Source organism: Canis lupus, chromosome 7, assembly GCF_003254725.2.
Source record: "Canis lupus dingo isolate Sandy chromosome 7, ASM325472v2, whole genome shotgun sequence".
NCBI lineage: Eukaryota > Metazoa > Chordata > Mammalia > Carnivora > Canidae > Canis > Canis lupus.
In genome coordinates, this window is record NC_064249.1 from 64309039 (window position 1) to 64331522 (window position 22484).

The 22484-nt window shown below is 42.8% G+C and overlaps 1 protein-coding gene across 1 annotated transcript in view; it reads right to left on the bottom strand.

Annotated features, from left to right (window-relative positions):
• The window catches only part of LAMA3 (laminin subunit alpha 3), a 250272-nt gene that overhangs the window by 155215 nt on the left and 72573 nt on the right, over positions 1-22484 (bottom strand). The window contains exons 9-12 of the mRNA XM_025429300.3: positions 10324-10414; positions 7899-8030; positions 6486-6548; positions 1699-1833 (exon numbers count right to left, since the gene is read on the bottom strand). Of these exons, the coding sequence (XP_025285085.3) occupies positions 1699-1833; positions 6486-6548; positions 7899-8030; positions 10324-10414 (421 nt within the window). The remainder of the gene's footprint in view (positions 1-1698; positions 1834-6485; positions 6549-7898; positions 8031-10323; positions 10415-22484) is intronic.

A 22484-nucleotide genomic window follows, 5' to 3' on the forward strand; every position in this document is an offset into this window, starting at 1 on the left:
GTAGGGTCTCCACTGCCCTCTCCCTCCCATGGGTTCATGACACAGGGTCTCCAGCTTAAAATAAAAATGTAATCATTGCCAACCTTTATGCAAAACTTCATGATTTGGGATATCTTTCCATAGAACAATATCACGAGCAAGGATGAGGTTACCACGGCAGACCGTGGAGCCAGTTGTGCAGAATCTGCCTCTAGTATGTTTCACACAATTCAATCGTGAGAATCGCCCATACTGTTATTCTATAGGAAATGTATTGGGCATTCCAACTAGCACTGAATTCCTCTGGTTGAGGGAGAGCTTCTGTGGCTCCAAGTGGCAAAGGCCGAGAAAGCAGGGGGCAAGGATAGAGTCTGTGAACAGGGCACGCCAGGGGACCAGGAAGGAAAGGAAGCCTTTTTTTTCCATACAAGTGAGAGAGTGCTCCCCAGGCCTCCAAGAGCTTCACAGTCAGTGCCACCTTGAACCTGCACGATTATGAGGCAAGTGAGAAGCAGAGCGGCTAGGCAACTTGGTTGGCCCAAGTGATACCTACTACGAACCTGATCCTTCACCACTTTAGCATCCAGCTCTGGAAGTGGGGAGGGGTGGTCCTGCTTGCACCCACCTCCATGGTTTTCTAGCGTGGCTGACCTGGCAGATGAGATTGCTCAAGACTGATTCTAGCCTCCATCTGTGTTCAGGGGCTGGCAAGCTCAAAACAGCACTTCCCAGATTCTCCTGAAGCTGGGTTCTGGATGTCTGGATGCCAACTTGGTTTTTGCAAATAAGAAGTACTCAAGTGAGACTAGAAAGGTGGAAGTAAGGAGAAAGCTGCCTTCCCACACCTATTGACCATTTCCGCGGCTGAGCCCCATCTAGCTTCCTGGGAACCAAGAGGTGGCTGTGGAGGCATCAGGATGCAGTCCTTCCATCCTCAGGCTGCACTATGGAAATCTGAGCTTAACACTCAGCCTTTCTATTGGGATCCTCCTTGGAAGCCCCACCTAGCACCTGCTGCTCCAGCCCTTCACAACTTAGGGGAGCACCCAAGCACCTAGAGCAAGTCCTTGTCTGTTTATAACACCTGGAGTGGTGTTCATTTCCTGCCTGAGCCCTCACTGATAATCCTCTCTTCTTTTCGTCCCTCCCTTTCCCTTCTCGGGGAAGAACAGCAGCAGGCAGGCAATGGAGAGGAAGCAGAGGAGCCCTTGAGCAATTTCATTCATTCATTTTCTCATTCACCCAACATTTACAACACTCCTATTTTGCTCTAGTGACTGGGTCAGACACCTCCTCTTCCCACCCTCCATCTCCTTCAGTGACTCTTACTAGGATGAGATCCTAGGACACAGAACAAGTAGTGGGGAGAAGTTTGTGGTTTCATGCCTCCTGCTCCCTGTCCCCAGGAATGCCCGGCAGTTCCCTAAACACTGCTCAGGCACCAACTCCTTTCCAGAGTCAGGATTTGCACCCAGGCAGCCAGCTCCAGAGCCTATGTGCTTACCATAGGGGAGGAGGAAGTGTAGAGCGGGAAAGACAGAAGGGGGGTGATATGGCCCAGGTAGGGGGACAGTCACATGTAACACACATATATAAGTCAGGGGCTCACTCACAGAACTGCAGGCCACACAGTTGTACCAGCAGGTGCCTCTGCGTTTCCTCAAGAGGAAATTTACATCGAGGACCTGATGATCACCATGCTATGTGTTGCCTCCTTACCTTGGCAAATAGGGAACGAGTAGAAGCCCACACGGCAAGCATCACACCGAGGGCCCTCGACCCCAGGGCGGCAAAGGCACCTTCCATAGGCATCGCATATTTCAGGGAGAACGCCTTCCCAGTTACAGTCGCACCCTGCAAGAAGAGACTCTCAGACCCTGCCTTGTCTCAAGGTTCTGCCATAGAAACATAGATAATGAATTATCTATGGTTTCTAGGCATTCTTGACCTAAAACACTACACATTAAAGGGAAATAAACAAATAGGAAGAAAAGGTCAGAGATGCCATTAAGAAACATCTACTTGTATCCAACGGAACCTCCAAACTGAGATTTCAGGATTGGCCTGTTCATTTTTAAGCCTTATCTGATGGGTTCCATGACAACAGTGAGTGGCCCACTCTGCCAAGCAGATGATATGCCTGGCCTAGGGAAGGACACAGGCAGGAAAGCACCCCCCCCAGCGGCTGTCACCCCCACCTCTGAGCTCCCATCCTCCAGCCCCAACCACACTGACCTAAAAGCTCCAGCAAAGGCAAGTAGCTAATTATAAAGTGACCTGGGGAATCAAACCTTTTTCGTGATATTTGTCAAGAAACCTCCTGGGCACCCATGTCTTCAGGCTATGTGGGCAACTTTACAGAATCATCCCCAGATTGCTTTAGTGTTCTAGGTAAAATCTCTGCAGTTGTTGTTTCACTGGTCCCTACTCTTTGTTTGAACTTGGAGGCATAAAAGAGTGTGCATGCCTATAGGCCAGAGTTTATGTTTTGCATACACTGTCATTTTCAAAGGAAGCCCTTGAAGATGTGTCAACTATACACTGATGTCCTAGAAATAAATCTTAAGTGGATATAAATGATCTCTCAGACCCAGAAAACCCTGATAATATGCAAGGTTATGAAATACAATGAAAAAACCTGAAAACATTCAGATCTGCAAAACTGCTCTGCACCTTTTTTCTTCGAGTCATCCTGTCTGGAACTGAGCATATGGGCTTTCTGGTAAAGTGGTTCTCTATCTTGGCTGCACATTGGAATTTCCTGGTAAAATACAATTGCCTAGGTACAGAATCCTAAACCCAGAAATTCTGATATAAACCCACAATCTGTAAACTATAGCCTGAGAACCAAATCCAACTCTATTTTAGGAAATAATGTTTTACCCGGACACAGCCGAGATTTTTTCCTGCACATGTTGTCTATAGTTGCTTTCCTGGTACAACAGCAAAGTTGAGTATTTGAACTTTGCCTACAAATCCAAATACATTTACCATCTAACTGTTTGGGGGAAAGTTTGCCAACCACTAAATGGGATTTCCAGTAATGAGAGCAGTGGTTCTCAACAAGAGAGCATACATCAGAAGCATCTGGAAAACTTGTTCAAAATATAAGCCTGGACTTCATCCTGAAAAGCTAGCTTAGTATCTGGGGTGCTACAGAGGAATTTCTACTTTGTAAAAGCAAGGGTTTCTAAAGCACAGCCCGTGTATTGGAAAACATGGAAACATGAAATACAAATGGGCTTTACTGAATTAAAATTCTCAGGGGTGGGATGGTGCTCGGTATTAGCCAGTGTTCTGCATCTTCTGGCAGTTGAGATGTTTGAGCTTCTTTTTTTTTTTAGTTTGGGGTTTTTTTTTAATTGATTGATTGGAGGGGACTCTCCACTGAGCAGAGAGGCCAAGGCAGGGCTTGATTTCACAACCCTGAGATCATGACCTGAGCTAAAACCAAGAGTCAGATGTTCAACCGGCTAAGCCACCCAGGTGCCCGAAGATATTTCAGCTTCTAATGTTCACTGCTGGGAGCTAGACCCCAAAGTGGGGCCTAATGCAACAATAAAAGACCAAATTGAAGTGATATATCCATGCATTCAAATCCCCAAACAGATCTCACTGCATTCACTGAAACTTCTTTTCCTTGAGGTGGTGTTCTAAGGCTTCCCTTATATTTTGTAACAGAAGTCTGAACATCCCTTCAAGTTCAATTAAATTTCTTTTCCTGAAGTCGCCACCAATCTACTTGGGGGCAATAAGAAATTGAATAACAAAAGGATTCCTGGCCACAGCCAGTAAATGGGAGATCTAAGACATTCTTGTGGAAGAAAGCCCAAGATGTGGTGTAACCAAGTCTCAAAGGCAGAATTCCATTCTAGTCAATGAACAAACATTACGGAAACATTTGCAGGCAGCCACTGTGGACAGGATACCACTGGCTATGGGCAGGATAGATACTACAGGAATTAGAGGCATAGCTGCTGTCCTCAAGTGACCAAGTGCTTGGTGAAGGCTAATGACAATACTCCACATAACAACATAGAGCACCGTGGTTTGATCAGAGGATCAGGGTGTGCATAGGGCACACATCGGAAAGAAAGTAGGAAGGTAACTTGGATCCCGTTACCTGGCCTCAGGTGAGCTCTCAGTGCTGCCCCCAAATCCTATGACATTCCCCAAGTCCATTCTCTCTGGGATGGAGATTCCAGAGAGATTGGAATTCTGGGATGCCTCTTCCATACCTTCTATCTCTTTAACCCCAAAGCTTCCTCTCCAACCTCACTTTCTGCCCTGACTTTGATCCTTATCTCATAGAGAGAGAAAAAAAAAGAACAGCCAGAAGAGAGGGTCCCTAAGTTCCCATCACCACATCCACCTGCCCCTTCCCCAGCCCTGCACTTTGCCTTGTCTTCTGCAGCCTTTCTCATCTCAACAAATGGTATTTCTTCCCTCTGTGTGCTCCATCCAGAAGCCTTGGAGTCACTGAAGGGGCCTTTTTCTCATTACCCACTTTCAGGTCAGCCATCCCCTGGTAGGTCCTGTTGGTTCTGTCTCCAGGTTATATCTACAGTCTGTCCTCTTTTTGTCACCTCTACCGCCACCTCCTGAGTCGGAGCCACCATCCTCTCTCTCCCTCATAGATTATCGCAATAGCTTTTCAGGGCATTTCCATTCTTCCTCTTTTCTCCGCCTCCAACTGGTTTTCAACACAGTAGCCACAGAGTTCCTTATGCAATGTCCTTTCTCTGTGCACACTGCCCATGGCTCCTCTCATTGAGAATGGAAGGTTAAATCTTCGCAGTGGCTGACAGGGCCCTGCCATCTGGTCCCCGGCACTTTCCTTCCTTACCTCTCTTGCCTGTGCTCACTCCACTTTCACACACTGGTCTCCCTTTTATTCAGTGAACACCCCAGCATGCACCCCAAGGACTTCACACTGGCTCTTTCCTGGGTCTGAATGCTTGTCCCCAGATACCTGCAGAGCTCACCCCTCACCTTCCTCAGGTCCTTGCTTATCTCTTCAGGAGGTCCCCCCTGACAACCCTGTTGAAATCTGCAAACCTCACATGCCCCCACCTCTCTCCCAGACTTATGTTCTGCACAGCACTCATGGCCAAACACCAGTTCTCCAGCACGTCTCTTGAGATGCCATATTGTTGCTGAAATGGAAATCTTCTGTGGAAGAGTGCTCTCCAGAGACTCGTGACCCCTTCTGCCCACCCACACCCTGGACACACCCAGAGGAGGGGAACATGTGCTCACACACCCCTAGCACTACCTCCCCCCAATGAGATGAGCATGTGACTGTCAGGCTGCTACTGGCACCCTGAGGAGTGAGAAGCAAGCTCACTGGGTGAGGTGAACATGATCCAGATGGGGCACAGTGATAGGCTGTGCACATGTGGTGTGCCCTTCTGCTGGAGCAGTGTGCCTCCCTGAGCATGTGTGTCCCTGCCTGTGCTATTATGGGCTCACAAAGGGCACTGCTGCCAACTCCAGAATCAAACCTCAAGACTTAGAATACTCCTCACACGGGTTAGCTTCTGCCTACAATGTGAAAAGCTCCCCCTTAAAAGGAGCATCCTTGTGCAGGACACAGCCCTGCATATCATAATCTAAGATATTAGAGATTTCAGTTGTTTAGTGGCTTATATACTATTTTTGTTATCATAGGACTTCCTCCCCTGGAATATAAGCTATTAGGAGAGCTGGGGATTTTTCTCGGTTCTGTTCACTTATAAGTCCCAGCAGCCAGAATGGTGCTGTACACATAACTGGTGATCATAAAGCACTTGCAGAATGAGTGATGAGGTAGGTGTAGCACCCACACCCCCTCGATACTCACCTCTCTACCCAAAAGGCTGCTCCCTACATATCTCTGCCACTGTCTGCACAGGGGTACCCATCTGGCTATGGGAGCTCCTCGGCCAAAGAGTTAATGCCCCAGAATAAGCCCTCCATCAGTGGCCAGTGACTGAAGTTATACCATCAGCTGGGATAATGCTGAGCAAGTTCTATGCTGTCTCCTAAAGTTGTCTACAGGGATGGAGCTCCAGGTGCTACAGGGGGGCCTTTCTTGCTAATGCATCTTCATAACAGCTCCCTTCACTCCCTGAATCACCCCCTTCCTGATGTCTCCTGGGATCACCTCCAGAATCAACTGCTTATGCTCAAATCCTTTCTCAGGGTCTCTGTATATAGAACCCAAACAAGACAGTAGGCAACTGACTGCCTCTGGAAGTTTCTGAACAAGCAAGTGACATACAATTCAAGCTGTTTAGTTTCCTTAGTCAGGGAGCATTTGCACAAAAGACAGAGTAGCATAGAGAATGGTGAGTGGCAAGAACTGAGACAGGAGACACCTGCAAGGCACCTGCCAGGCTCCAGTAAGGACTTGAACTTGGGCCACTTGAACTTGAACTTGGGCATAGTGGCAGATATAGGAAGTAGAAAAATAATACAGAGCACAATGTTTCCATTGAAGTTAAACCAAAAGAGAAGATACTTACCTTTTATATCTCCAGCTACTGGGTCTTCTGGACTTGGAGTAGAAACAGGGAAAATGGGAATTCCTAGAAAAATCATTTAAAAAAATACAGAGAAAGATTAAGGAGACAGTAAAATATTAAGTTGCATGAACTAGAAAGAAGCCTTTCTAACTCAGTGCAAAGTAGCATGTGGAGCCTAATTTAGAGAAAGGCAAAACTGCTATATTGAACATGCAACCGAAACCAGGCCGATTAGACATTCTGATTTGCATATTAAATGAACAGATATGGATATTTTGTGCTCAGAATATATATGTCTCAGTCTAAGCAGGAATGAGTTTGGTTTCTTTAGCATCTTTATTGGTTTTTTTAACATAAAATTGAGCAGTTTAAAAAAATTTTCTTAAGTTTTTCCCTCTAAAATGTGATTTATGCCATAAGATTGTTTCAGGTTTCTGTCACTAAAAAGGCAAGTACAATTTCTGTTCAAGCTGTATGTAATAATTACAGTTTGTAAATTGACTGAGCCTCAATTCAGTGTTACTGTGTTTGGGCTTAAAAATTGGTTTCTTTAAAAATCAGACGATCATATAATTTATCCTCCAAACTAAGATACTGGACAGTGAAAGTGGATGCTAGCTTAATGATTCTCTGGGACAGCAGGTGTGAGCCAGAATATAAAGTCACCCCATTCACATGAGTCCTACCCGAATGTCCCCACAGCCCACTATGCTCTGCCCACCCTACAAAGCTGGGAATGCAAGAACCAGTACAGCAATTGGGGGCTGGGGAGATAGCTGAAACACAAAAGGCCCTGCATCTTTGTCCTAACACAAAAGTAGAGTTTTTATGCTTTAGCAAACCAAAAGAACCATGACTCTTGTTACAATTTGTAGGGCTGATTCCAGACTCTCCTGCTTCATGTTTTATGGTGTTTCTGCCAGATAGGGATTTTTTCTCTTGGAGATGCTGAGATATTCACTTAGATCACTGCAGTGAGGGTGGTGGGGGCTGGTGATAACCTGGCCTATAGTACAATGAATGAGAAAGGGGAAACACATCCCCCAGCCACCCAAAACACTGACACACACTACATGTGTGCAAACGGACATCTGGTACCCTTGACACTTCTTCCAAGTTCTTTTGTGAAGACAAATCACACACATGGATTACCGTTAAGTCAAAATTGCCAGTATGTGACCTTTCTGACCTCCTGGGGTGGTCACCCCAACCTAGTCATCAACCTTGAATAAGACTATGAAATGTACTCATATAAATTCTGCGCTCTAAACTCTTGCAAACACTTTCATGTGAACACAACCTACATGGCCCCATGTCTGTGCTGCCTCCATCTCTGTCTGCCATGCCTTCAGGTGTTAATGCATCAGCTATGTGCCCGGAAGGGAGGCCTCTCCTCCTGCAGCAGCTACTTACTCAGGCAAAATGGGAAGTTATAATATCCAACTGCACACTTCTCACAGTTATCTCCTTGGAAATTTGGCTTGCAGGTGCAGCGTCCCGAGCCTGGCTCACAGTCATCAGCATGCTCAGGGTTACAGCTGCAAGCTATGAGAAACACCAGGTTTCAGATGTCAGGGTGAATGCTCAGTCCACCGGGGCACTCAGTAAAGTGGCTTTGTCCCCAAGGACTTCTCAAGCAATGTCTACCACTTTACTGTTGGCCCCTACTTATTCTTGAAAGGGCACAGCCTGTTTTCCACTTTATACTTGGCTAATAGTTTGCATTCACCAAACCCCAGGGACCCTCAGAGGTAAGCTTGAAGAGGCATCTGCACTGATGCCTCTTCAAGTTCTCAAGAATACAGTTTATTACACTGAGTGCTGCCCAGTTCATGCATCAGAGGCAAGGTTTGCACAGACTCCAAATGGGCTGTGGGAGGATGTGCTACAGCCCCACCCCAGCCATGAGCCAACTGTGAATGTCCACATGGTGGTCATCACTACCTAGATACAATGTGGTCACAAGTACAGGATGCATAGACATTGACATATAACCTGTGGACAGCACAGCAAGATCACGCCCATAACCAAATGTTAGATTCCAGTGATAGGACGTACTGAAGGCAGTCTTGCAACCAACACAACTGTTAGGTTTTCATTCCAGTAGACAGACTTGGGATCGAAAAGGCTTGGTAACCCCTCACTTGGGAGCATCCCTTGACCTGGCAAGTCCTCACCTTGGACAGCAAAAATACTGTCATAACACAGCTAAGTATATGTTCCATGGGGAACTGGGAAGCCAGGAAGCTGTGGGCAGTAAGCATTGTCCCAGGCTGGCTTCTTCTGGTATTCTTTGCTTAGCTTGCTTAGGACGTATGTCTTGTGGATTCTTTATACTAAGCCTGTAACATTTCTGCAAGACTGTGAGAACACTTTGGTGATGAAGAAAGAACCTAGAACAGTGATGGAGAGCCGAGAATCACCGAGAACAGTGATTCTGGGGAAGGTACGTCTGCATTCACACTGTCTAGTCTCCTCTGCTAAGGCTTGTTCTTCTTGGCCCGAGAAAAGTGATGGACATACGTCGTGGGATGATGTGGAAGAGGGAGAATTAGGTCACTCTTGAACAAGGACGAATGCCCAATACAGAGGCAGAGGCAAATCAGAGTCACACATTCTCTGGACTTCAATGTCCTCAAATGTTAACAATATGATGAATGAATCTGGGGGCACATCGGGCCCAGTGGCCAACTTCAGGGCTGAACTGTTTTCTAACGGTGACAGCCAGAGAACATAGAGCAGATTACACATGTAGGGCAAAGCCCATAGTCTGACCTGTGACTGGTAATTCCCCAGGGAAAACCCAATGGGATCCTGTTGTATCATGGGTTTGGTACAGCACAGAGGCATCACACAGAGGGGACCCGTACCAGTCAGAAGTCTTGTCAGCTGGCCCTAAAAATATTTAAATACTTGGTCTCCTCTTATCTAAACATGAAAATAATAATACAGTGTCCTAAATTGGTTGTGATAATCACACATTTGCAAAATTACTTCACAATGCCCTGCATATAGCATATAAATCACAGCTCTTTTAGATATTATGGCCATTATTAAATCCTTGCTAAATCACTACCATGGGGGCACCTGGTTGGCTCAGTGGTTGAGCATCAGCCTTTGGCTCAGGGCGTGATCCCGTGGTCCCAGGATCAAGTCCTGCACCAGGCTCCCCATGGGGAGCCTGCTTCTCCCGCTGCCTATGTCTCTACCTTTCTCTGTGTCTCTCATGAATAAATAAATAAAATATATTTTTAAAAATTAAATAAAGAAAGAAAGAAATCACTACTCTGTTGTCTTGATGGTAACACAGACAAAAATGTGAAATTACTGGAGATCACAAAAGCACGTCAAAACAACAGAAAATGGAGGAACTAACATTTGTCAGAGGACAGGTATGTGACCAAGCCCAAGGCTTAGCGTCTTCCTAGGGCTTCTAATGGCATGTCATTCTATCTTAGGGAATACGCAGGCATGGTTCGTTCCATTGTGCTTTGCAGATAGTGTGTTTTTTATAAATTGAATGTTGGTGGCAACCCTGTGTTGAGCAAGCCCATCAGCACACTTTCCTCAACAGCATTTGCTCACTTTGTGTCCCTGTCACATCTTGATAACTCTCACAGTATTTCAAACTTTTTCATTATCATATTTGTTGTGATGATCTGTGATCAGTGAAGAAATCTGAAGCTTGGGGAGATTATGTAGCTGGAAGGAATAGAAGCAACAATGTGAAGAAAGAGGGAAAGAAGGGAGCTACCAGTGCATCAGAGTTTAGCCCAATGGCCACCCCAAAGCTGTACAGTACAGACAGTCTGACACACCAAGTCAAAATGAAACTTACGGATGCAGCCGTGGGGAGCATCAACTGGAACACCATAAGGGCGGTAATAACCCTTAGCACAGTTTTCACAGTTTATACCAGCTGTGTTATGCTAGAAAGAAAGGAAAGAAACTTAGAAGGAAGAGTACTGGAAAAGTCATTACTTTGTGCTATTAGTCCATGAGCTCATTCTGTCATATACGATTGTAATTTCAAAGTCAAAAAAATAAGTGTTGATCTTGACCTTGAGTCTCCAAGATTTATCACAGGGCACCGGCTTACAGGTGGCTTTGGATTCTCCACCCCCCCACCCCCCACCCAGTGGAAGAAGAAATGAAAGTCCGTTCCATGAACCAGACAGCCCGAGTTTTCCCCTCTACCACAGAATTTGATCCATGAAGCTGCTGACTCTTCAGTGAGAAAAAAAACTCAAGAGCACCACTCTTCCTAGCTTCAGCCAGAAGTGAGTGGAAAACAAACTACTCTTAGGTTTAACCCGGGAAATAAAGGGCCATATGTGTATTTTTATCTCCTTCGATTTTGGAAGAGATCACACATACAGATCCTCTTCTCTTGTCATCCTGATTTTATCTGTGCTTTAGTCATGAAAACATTCCAGACATTTCTGTTACGTGAATGGAAAATGCAGGCATGAGTCTCATGTGCAGAGCTCATTTTAGAGTACAGTACTAGGCAGGTTTTTATATTTGATGGTTAATCCTTATAATTGTCACAAATCAAATTGCCCAACGTGCATCATCAGTTTCCAAGAACTGCACACCATGGCTCTAACTCAAGCCTGCCCCTCTTGCTCTCTAATTTGGCAACAATTAGGAGGACAGTGGTCTTTCATTAATGAAAAGGGAGGCAATAGGAAGTTAAAAAGAAAAAAAATAAGTATAACGCACTTTAATTCAAAAGAAGTCTGCATAGAATCAGTGGAGAACAAAGACCCTTTTCTGAATCCTCTCCCCCATTTTAGATGATTTTATTAATTACAGATTTTTTTTCATTACCACTCCTTATCCTGTGGGCTAAAACCTGAATTCACTTTAACATCGAGGTCTAAAACCACACTGGCCACTTCTCTGACTTAACATTCATATGCATAAACATTCGGGCAATAAGAAACAGCTGTAGTCCACCTCCCTTTGATCGAATGTCAATTAACCTCTCAACTTTGTTGCTTGCCACTGTGACTTAAGATAGACATCACGTTAACCTCTTTTTTTTTTTTTTTCACGTTAACCTCTTTTAACCCTGGCTCCCAAATTTTTCCCCATTGAAGAAGGAAATTTCTCTGAAGTGGGCAGCCTTGCCTCTCCCTTCTACCACAAATTTTGGTTAATAAAGCACCTGCCACAGAGAACTTATATTTTTAAGATGCAAAGAACAGCAACAAATGACCAAAAGAGAGCCATATATCACTGTGCAAATGGAATAATGTCTGGAGTTTACCTCCAAATCTCGAGTATTCCCTAGGACCCTCACCTTCCTAGGGAACACACACCAGTTTATCCATGGATGCTATGGCCATGGGTAAACTTGGAACAAGTTTATCCATGCTTGGACCAAGATCAGATGGAGCCCCGAGGACAACGGTGGTTCCATAATTTCTATGTAGGGGCTACAGGGGAAGCAACCTCCCTGGGAGGAATGGGTGCCTGAATTTGCATTTGCCTGGCACTTAACACAAGAAAACCTCAAGCCAAAGAGTGAGGTGGGTGCTGATGGAATCTACGCGGAAGATAAGCTTAAACACACACCGCTGACCCCTTCCTTTGACACCAGCTAGAGAGGCTTTCTACAGAAGGTCACCTAGAAACTGCAGGCTCTGGTAATTGAAAGTAATCCAATTCCTCCAAGCATAACTTTTCCAAGATGCTTTTCCATCTTGGTAAATCCCATCTCTTCCTTTTCCTCTCAATTCCTTGATCACATCTACAACACTGTTGCTGGCTTCCACTTCTGTGAACCTCAAGCATTTGGGTTATTCATTGGCCACACTCTCCCAGGAAGCCCCCTACCTGATTTTTCTTCCAAGGGCCAACATGATCTGGCCTCTGTGACTTCTCTGACCTATCTCTTCCTGCTCACTCCCCTCTAGCTACGTGGGCCCCTGGCTCCCTCTCAGGGCCTTTGCCCAGCCATCCCTTCTGCCTGGAATGCCCTCCCCCAGACAGATGGCCTGACTCATTCTCTGGCTGTTTTTGGATCTTTCCTCCAATGCCACATCCTAGGGCACTGGCCACTGTAATTTGAACTTCACAGACCCCAAACCAATACTTAAAATAGTAAACCCAAGAATTAAAAATAAAATCAATAACACATGAGAGTACGGCCATCTCTGACAACTGCTTGCCTTGCTGGATAATGACCTGACTCTCTTACATGCTGTCTGACTGGCCACCAGAATGTTTCCAGGCTCGGCCCAGAACTGATGGTGGATACTTCTCATTCTGCCATTACCAGCACTATATAGACAAGGTGGGAGACAGCCAGGTTAGCTGGTACCATGGACTGGATGTTGGTGTCCCTTCCTCTCCAAAATGCATATGTTGTTGAAGCCTAATTTCCAATATGATGGTGTTTGAAGACGAAGCCTTTGGGAGATAATCAGATCATGAAGATGGAGCCCTGATGATGGGACTAGTGTCCTTAAAAGAAGAGAAATGATCTCTCTCCACCACGTGAGGATACAATGAGAAGACAACTATTTGCTAACCAGTGAGTGGGCTCTTACCATATGGTAGATCTGCCAGGACCTTGATCTTAGACTTCCCAGCCTCCAGAACTGTGAGGAATAACCGTTTATTGTTTAAGCACCTACCCCGTGGTATATCTGTTATAGCAGCCTGCACTAAGCTGGATTTCTGATCGGCACACTTGCTGTAGGGAATATGTATTCCACAAGCAAATTCACACTTCACCTTGAAGCATCACCTAGCAGCTCCCCAAGCCACCTGACCCTGCATGGCAGCAAACCCCCTTCCCTTCCTTGTCAAGACTCCCCGTGCCCTTCTGTATATGACATACGATAGGTTACATTTTTCTCCCCCAAATGAAGAGCCAATTGGCCCAACATCATGTAACATCCATCTTTCTCTTCCATTAGAAATCCCAATTTTACTGTAAATCAAATGCAAACATCTACATGCATGTGTTTCTAGATTCTCTACTCAGGAATGTTTTGCTATCTTGGAAAACAAATTTCCCCCCAAACCATTCATCTTTTGTCTGTCCTCTCATATTCTTTTATTGATAAGAACTTTAAGGGCAGCCCGGGTGGCTCAGCAGTTTAGTGCTGTCTTCGGCCCAGGGCGTGATCCTGGAGACCCGGGATCGAGTCCCATCTCTCGATGGAGAGCATGGAGCCTGCTTCTCCCTCTGCCTGTGTCTCTACCTCTCTCTCTGTTTCTCATAAGTAAATAAATAAAATCTTAAAAAAAAAAAAAGAAAAAAGAAATGAAAAGAACTTTAGAATCAGTCTGCCAATCTTCATTAAAAAAAAACCTTGTAGGAATTCTGGTAACAGTTGCACTGAAGTTATAGGATATTTTTGAAGAAATGGTGCACTTATATATTGAGTCTGGAAACACATTATGCCTCTCTATATAGGTCTTCTTTTATAAATTCCAATAGGGTTTTATAGATCTGGATGCAGCCCCACGATGAATTCTTCTACAATTAACTGGAGTCCAATATTTAGTTTCTTTTAGTGTGAAATTTGCATACAAGTGCAAAACTCTTAATTGTGCATTCACTGAGTTATGACAGATGAATATATCTGTGAAACTCAAATCCCTGTCTCAACATAGGACACTACCATCACCTCAGAAAGTTCCCCATGCCCCTTTCCAGTCAATTGCTCCATCACCAACTCCCCAGAGTCAACCATCGTTCTGATTTTCCCCAATACTGATTAATTTTCCTTGCTCCAGAATTTCATTTAAATAGCCCTCATTCTATACGTATTCTTTTCTGTATCTTCTTTCATTTAGCATGATATTGTTAAAATTCTTGCATTTTACTGCATGAATCGATAGTTTGTTGTTCACTATTGCTCATTGGTATTCCACATATAAATATGCCAGTTTGCTCATCCATTCTATTAATGGACACCTAGGCTATTTCCAGTTTGAGGCTATTGTGCATAAACCTGCCATAAGCTTTCTGTAAACATGTTTTCAGTTCTCACAGATAAATGCTTAAGACTGGAATTTGTGAGTCATGGGGTAGGTGTCTGTTTAGTTTTCTTTTCAAAAACTGCCAGACATTTTCCCAAAGTGGTTGTGCCATTTTTTCATTCATACCAATAATGCATGAGAGGTCTGGTTGCTCCACATTCTCACCAAGATTGATGGTAAGTCATTATAATTTTAATTTGCATTTCTTAGATGGCTAATGATATTAAGCCCCTTGTTGTACACGTATTGGCCATTCACATGCCTACTTTTGTGAAGTGACTATCCAAATCTTGTCCAAATCCAAAAATATTTTATTGGGTACTTGTCTTTTTATTACTTAGCTGTGGACATTTTTTACATAGCCTGGATATCAACCGTGTGTCAGATTTACATTTTGTGAATGTTTTCTCCACATCTGTGGCTAGCCTATTTGTTTTCTTAACAGTGTCTTTTGTGAGCAGAAGCTTTCGATTTTGATGAAGTCTAATTTGTTAATTTTTCATAATTATTGCTTTCTGTGACTTAAAAAACTTTGTTCATGTTCTGAATCACAAAGATATTCCCTATATTTTTCTCTAAAGAAATGCAGCTTTCACTTTTCTTTAGTCTGATCCATATCAATTTTGCTTTTATGTAAGATATGAAGTAGTGTTTAAGTTTATTTTTTCCCACAGAATATCATTATTCCAGAACTATTTGTTGAAAGGAATTTCTCTCCTACTCTCCTGCACTGGATTGCTTCAGCATTTTTTTTTTTTTTAAGATTTTATTCATTCATTTGAGAGACACAGAGAGAGAGAGAGAGGGCACAAGTGGGGGGGGGGAGGGGTAGAGGGATGGGGACAAGTAGACTCCCCACTGAGCAGGGAGCCTGACATGGGTCTCTTATCACAGGACCCCAAGATCATGACCTGAGCCAAAGTCAGATACTTAACTAGTGCCCCTGCTTTGGTATTTTTATCAAAAACCAAATGTCCATATAAGTGTAGGTCTGTTTCTGTACTCCCTATTCTGTTACACTGATCTATTTATCTATCCTTATGTTGATATCACACTGCTGTGATTACTATAACTTTATACTTAGTCATAAAGCAAGATGGATGAGCACCCATAAAGTCATAAAGCAAGATGGGTGATAAGTCATAAAGCAAGATGGGTGAGCAAGATGGGTGAGCACCTGGGTGGCTCAGTCTTAACAGTAGATAAAAACTGGAGTCTGTTAAGCCTCCAACTCCTGATTTCTGCTCAGGTCATCATCTCAGGATCATAATATCGAGCCCCATGTCAGGCTCTACATTCTCTCTCTCCCCCTGTCCCTCCCCAGGTGCTCTTGCACTCTTTCTCTCTCTAAAATAAATAAATAAATAAAATCTTTTTTTTAAAAAAAAGTAAGATAACATACCTCTTCTTACTTTATTCTGCTTCTTTGCAATGGCTTTGTATATTCTAGGTCATTTATGTAACCATAAATTTAAATACAAACTTTAGAATCTGCTTGTCAATTTTTACCAAAAAACCTATATTCAAGGGGCACCTGGTTGGCTCAATGGTTGAGCGTCTGCCTTTGGATCAGATCATGATTCTGGGGTCCTGAGATCAAATCCCATATCAGGCTTTCCACAGGGAGCCTACTTCTCCCTCTGCCTATGTCTCTGCCTCTCTGTGTCTCTCATGAATAAATAAATAAAATCTTTAAAACAACAACAACAATAACAACAACAACCCTATATTCAAGCTTTAGATCAGTTTGGGAAGAACTGATAATAATATTGAGTCCTTCAATTCATAAATATCTTTCCATTTACTGAAGTTTTTCTAAATTTCTGTCAGCAGTATTTTTTAGTTTTAGTATAGAGGTCTTGCATGCCTTTTGTTATATTTATTCCTAGGCATTTTATGCTTTTGATACTATTTTAAATTGAGTTTTTATTTCATTTTCCTATGACTGCTGCTAGAATATAAAAATACAATTAATTTTCATATATCATCCTGTATTCCCACAATCTTATTAAATTCACTTATTAGTTCTGTAGTTGTTTTGTATATTGCCTACTAGGATTTTTTACATAAATTATGTCACCTGCAAGTGCAGAGAGTTCTATTTTTCCTTTCCAATAGTAATGCCTTTTATTTCTTTTTGATTAAGACATGTAATGGTTAGGATCTCCAGGGCACTCTTTAATAGAATTGGTCAAAAGTAAGCGTTCTTGCCTTATTCCTAATCTTTAGAAGGAAATAGTTCAATATTTCACCACTAATATTTGTTACTTGCATGTTTTTCATAATTGGCATTTGTCAAATTTCACTATTTCACTTCTATCTCTAGTTTGCTAAGGGCTTTTATTGTAAAATGGGAATGACTTTTTTCTAATGGTATTTCACATGATCCTTCTCTTTTATTCTGCTACTATGTTTAATTATGCAGACAGATTTTTTATTTATTAATTTTTTATTTTAATTCCAGTATAGTTAACATACAGTGTAACAGTAGTTTCAAGTGTACAATATAGTGATTCAACATTTCCATACATCACCCAGAACTCATCACAACATGTGCCCTCCTTAACCCCATCACCTATTGTACCCATTCCCCCACTCATGTCCCTTCTGGTAACCATCTAATTTGTTCTTTATACTTTAGAGTCTGTTTCTTGGTTTGTCCCTTTCTCTCTCTCTCTTTCTTTGCTCATTCATTTCCTTAAATTCCATATATGAGTGAAATCATATGGTCTTTGTTTTTCTCTGACTTATTTCACTTAGCATTATACTCTCTAGCTCCAACTATGTCATTGCAAATGGCAAGATTTCATTCTTTTTATGGCTGAATAATATGCCACATATACATATATATATACCCCACACCTTCTTTATCCATTCATCATTGATGGACACTTGGACTATTGCCATAATTTGGCTATTATAAATAATGCTGCTATGAACATCAGAGTCATGTAACCCTTTGAATTAGTGTTTTTGTATTTTGGGGGGTAAATACCCAGTAGGGCAATAACTAAATGTAGAGTAGTTCCGTTTTTAACTTATTGTGTAACCTCCATACTATCTTCCACAGTGGCGAAACCAGTTTGCATTCCCACTAACAGTGTAAGAGAGTTCCTTTTTCTTCACATCCTTGCCAACACTTGTTCCTTATGTTTTTTATTTTAGCCATTGATCAGTGTGGAGTAATATCTCTTTGGGGTTTTGATTTGCATTTCCCTGATGATGAATGATGATGAGCATCTTTTCACATGTCTCTTGACCATCTGCTGGCATTCTTTGGAGAAATGGATGTTCATGTCTTCTGCCCATTTTTTAATTGTATTATTTGTTTTATGGGTTAGTGAGTTGTTTGAATTTTTAAAATATATTTTGGGGGCAGCCTCGGTGGCGCAGCAGTTCAGCGCCGCCTGCAGCCCAGGGCGTGATCCTGGAGACCCTGGATCAAGTTGCACGTCAGGCTCTCTGTATGATGCCTGCTTCTCCCTCTGCCTGTCTCTGCCTCTCTCTCTCTCTGTCTTTATGAATAAATGAATAAAATCTTTTAAAAAAATAAAATAAAATATATTTTGTATACTAACCCTTTATCAGATATGTCATTTGTAAATGTCTTCTCTCATTCTGTAGGCTGCCTTTTAGTCTTGTTGATTGTTTCCTTTGCGTTGCAGAAGCTTTTTTATCTTCATTTAGTCTGAATATTTTATTATTGCTTTTATATCTCTTGACTCAGGAGACATTTCTACAAAAATGGTGCTAGCAGGAGCACCTGGAAGGCTCAATCAGTTTAGCATCCAACTCTTGATTTCAGCTCAGGTTGTGGCAGGAGAATGAAGCTAAGCTTGAACCCATTCTTTACTCCTCTCCCCAGTGCCACATTTTAGGTAGATGGCATCATATTTATACCATTTATCTTGTGAATACTTTGATGATTTTTACAAATATACTTATTTTTTAGACTCTCATGTATGGTCTTTCCTTTGTACTCAACGAGCCTCCTTCAATATTTCTTGTAGTTATGAACTCCTTTAGTTTTTATTTGTCTGAGAAACTATCTATCCTTCCATTCTGAATGATAGCTTTGCTGGTTGCAGATTTTTCTCTTTTGGCACTTTGAATATACCATGCCACTCTCTTCTGACCTGCAAGGTTTCTGCTGAAATCCACTGATAGCCTTATGGAATTTCCTGTATGTCACTGTCTTCTTTTCTCCTGCTGCTTTTAAAATTCTCTTCTTATGGCTTATGGCTATTTTTTCCCCTTTTAATTACTATGTGTCTTAGTGTGGACCTCTGGGTTGATTTTGTTGGGGAATCTCTGTGCCTCCTAGATCTGGATAGCTGTTTCCCTTCCAGATTTGGTAAGTTGTCAGCTGTTGTTTCATCAGATAAATTTTCTGCCCTCTTTTCTGTCTCTTCTTCTAGGATTTCTATAACGCAAATGTTATACACTTGTTGGAGTTGCCAAGTTCCCTAAGTCTACTCTCATTTTAAGTTATTCTTGTTTCTCTCATTCGTTCAGCTTGATTAATTCCCATTATTCCATCTTCCAGGCCATTAATTCATTCCTCTACTTCCTCTAGTCTGCTATTTATTCAATCCAGTGTGTTTTAAATTTTGTTTATTGTGTTCTTCATCTCTGATATGTTTTTTTTATTTATTCCATCTCTGTTAAGCATCTCACTAATGTTCTCCACTCTCTTCTCAAGTCCTGTAATCATCTTTATGATCTTTGTTTTAAATTCTCTATCAGCATATTACTTATATCTATTTTGCTTAGGTCTCTTGCTGTGGTCTTGCTGTGGTTTTGTCCTATTCTTTCATTTAGGACATATTCCTCTATCTCTTCATTTTATCTCTATTTCTATGTGTTAGGAAAGTCATCTACACCTCCTGTACTATAAAGTAATGGCCTTATAAAGAAGAGTTCTTATAGTGCCATGCAGTGCAGTGTTTCCTTTTTCACCAAAACCTGGCACTTCAGGGGTGCCTCCTATGTGTGACTGCATGCACCCTACTATTGTCACTGAGTTGCTTTTTCCTTCAGTCCAGGCTCCTGCAGTGTCTCTCTCTTCACTGTTTTGGACAGTGTTTGGTCCCTACGATGTTAGTGAACCAGTCTGGGGCCACCCAGCTTGAGTTTAGTCAGCTAGGCATTTGACAGAGATGCAGTAGCATAAAACTTCAGGGTGCTTTCCCTGGGTTGTTCCCTGAGAAGTTTTCAATGGTAGGCAGGGCCTGACTCACAGCAGCTGTCTGCCCTCAGCCCACCACTGAGGCCTCCATCTGACTGGCGTGTACAGTTATCTTTCCCTTCTCTGGGGCAAGAGTCACTTCAGAGTGGTGCTGGGCACTATAGGGGCTGCTTACATACTGCTAACCCTACAGCAGCATCCTGTATAGGCTCTGGCCAAAAGGTTATTGGAGAGCGCAGATCCCCCAAGCACAATATGGAGGCTGTGCTAGTAAGCTTTGCACACCATGAGAGTGGACTCTGCAGTTCTGGGACTGAAGCAGTCCATCTGGATCCATAGAAGCCAAACTGGGGAGGGAGACGACAGTGCTAGTAAGCTTTGCTACCCCCTGTCCTCTGTGAGAGGGGCCCTGCAGCTCTAGGACTGAGGCACCTTCCAAAAGGGTGGATCCTTGGAAGTATATCATAGGGAGGATGTCGTAACTGAGTAGTGATGCTAGCAAGCCTTGCATCCCCATCCAGTGCAAGAGGGGCCCTGCCATCCCAGAGGTGTGGATTGGTGGAAGCACAGTGTGTGGAAGGTGGAGCAGCAGCATTAGCAAGTTAGGTAGCCAGTTGCTCAGGTGCCCATGTGTTTACACGGGGAGGGGGGGATAGAGTGGGGTGGGAGGGGTGTACCTGCCATTTCCTTTGTTCTTGGAGGAGTTACCCAGTGATTTCTGTCCCTCCTGGACAGACTCTGAGATGAGTAAATCACTTTCCCATATACCCCAGGATACTTTCAAACTGCTGCTATATCTCCACAGGCTTCTGTTGTGCTGTCTCTTTAAGGGTAGGGATTCAGTCTCCTCTCCCCTCTGGCTCTCCCAGAACTGAACCTGTTGTTTTTGGTAAATTCCAGGCATTAAGTCCTGCTGATTGTAAGAACTCATGAAATCTGGCCCCTCTGGATTTTCAAAGCCAAATGTTACAGGGAGGGGGTGGTGAATCAGGTGTCCCTACCCCCACCTCCAACAGTCCTGTGAGTCCACTTAGCTCCCTGTCTCTTCCTACCCTTTACAAGGTGGCCTCTTTACATTCAGTTGTGGAGTTTATGGTGTCAGTCTTCAGGTTGTTCTCGGAGTTATTTGCACTGCTGTGAGTATTCTCCAGTTGTATCCATGGGTTGAGGTGAAGCCAGGGTCCTCCTACTCCACCATATTCCTCAGCCTGCAGATTGATTTTTGAACGTTCAAACAACCTCACTTTCCTGGGATAAACCTCACTCATTCTAATATACTATCCTTATGCTATATTGCTGAAGATCTGAGTTTCCGTCTGGCATCATTTCTCTATAACCGGAAGAACTTCCTTTATCATTTCTGATAGTGCAAATCTCTTGGTTAACAAATTCCCTCAGTTTTATTTTATCAGAAATATTTGTCCCTTTGCTTTTCCTTTTTTTAAAGATTTATTTATTTATTCATGAGAGACACATAGAGAGAGGTAGAGACATAGCAAGAGGTAGAAACAGGCTCCCTGCAGGGAACCCAATGCAGGACTTGATCCCAGGATCCCAGGATCCCAGGATCCCAACCTGAGCCAAAGGCAGATGCTCAACCGCTGAGCCACACAGGCATCCCTGTCCTTTTGCTTTTCTTATTGAAGGATATTTTTGCTAAATACAGAAATCTTGGTTAACAGTTCCTTCCTTTTTCTTTTAGACTTTTAAGATATTTTCCACTGTCCAATGGCCCCCACAACATCTAATAAGAAGTTCATGTTCATTGTTAGGTGTTGTTTTTCTCTACTTTCAAAATTTTCACTTTTTCTGTGGTTTTCAGCAGCTTGATTCTACAAGCTCCAGGAGTTGTCTTCCTTGTATTTACCTAGTTTGGGATTAAATAAGTTTCTTGAATCCTGATCTATTGAAAAATTTGAGAAATTTCTTTCCATTGCTGTTACCACTGCTACCACTGTTGCTGCTCTGCTGCTCCTACTATTTCTGGTTCTTCTCCTTCTCCTCCTTCTTTCCTTCATCCTCCTCCTTTTTTACTACATTCTCTGTCCTCTCTTCTGAGACTCCAATTGCATGTATGTTAGATCTTCTGATATTATCCCACAAGTTTACAAGTTTCTGTTAATTAAATTCAAAAATCCTTAACTGCTCATTTCAACATCTGAGTCATTTCAGGATTGTCCCTATTGATAATCTATTTTCTTGAGAATGAGTCACATTTTGTTGGTTCTTTGAGTGTAAAAAAAATTTTGACTTGTATCCTGGACATAATAAATATTATTCTGTAGAGACTCTGGATTCTGTAATATTTCTCTAAAGAATATGGAATTTGTTTTGTTTTGTGACATAACTAACTTGACTTTACCCAAACCGAAAACTGTAACTCCTTGTGAGCTAATTCAAATCTCAAATAAATTATTTTACTCTTAGCTGAAATCCATTCTGTGTATCAATGGCTCAGGGGTCAGTGAGAAACTTGGGAAAATTTTATATGCAAAATTAGAGATTTTTTTTCCTCTCATGATTTTTTTCTCCTGGACTCCCCAGTCAGTCTCCATAAATTATGGTTGTTCCGTCCAAGCTCTATACTCTTATACTTAAGGGAAGAGAGACTCTAGTTTTTCTAAAGAAATTTTAGCTACACCACAAAGCACCAACCTTGGTTTGTCCTCTGGCTAAAAGTCAAAAACACATGTAGCTCACCCTATGCTGATCCCTTTTGCCATGCAGCAGCTTCCCTCCAGTACCCTCCTGCTCTTGTGTACTCCCCATTGGCTTCAGATCATTGGTTGGAGGAAAAAAGGCTCCCT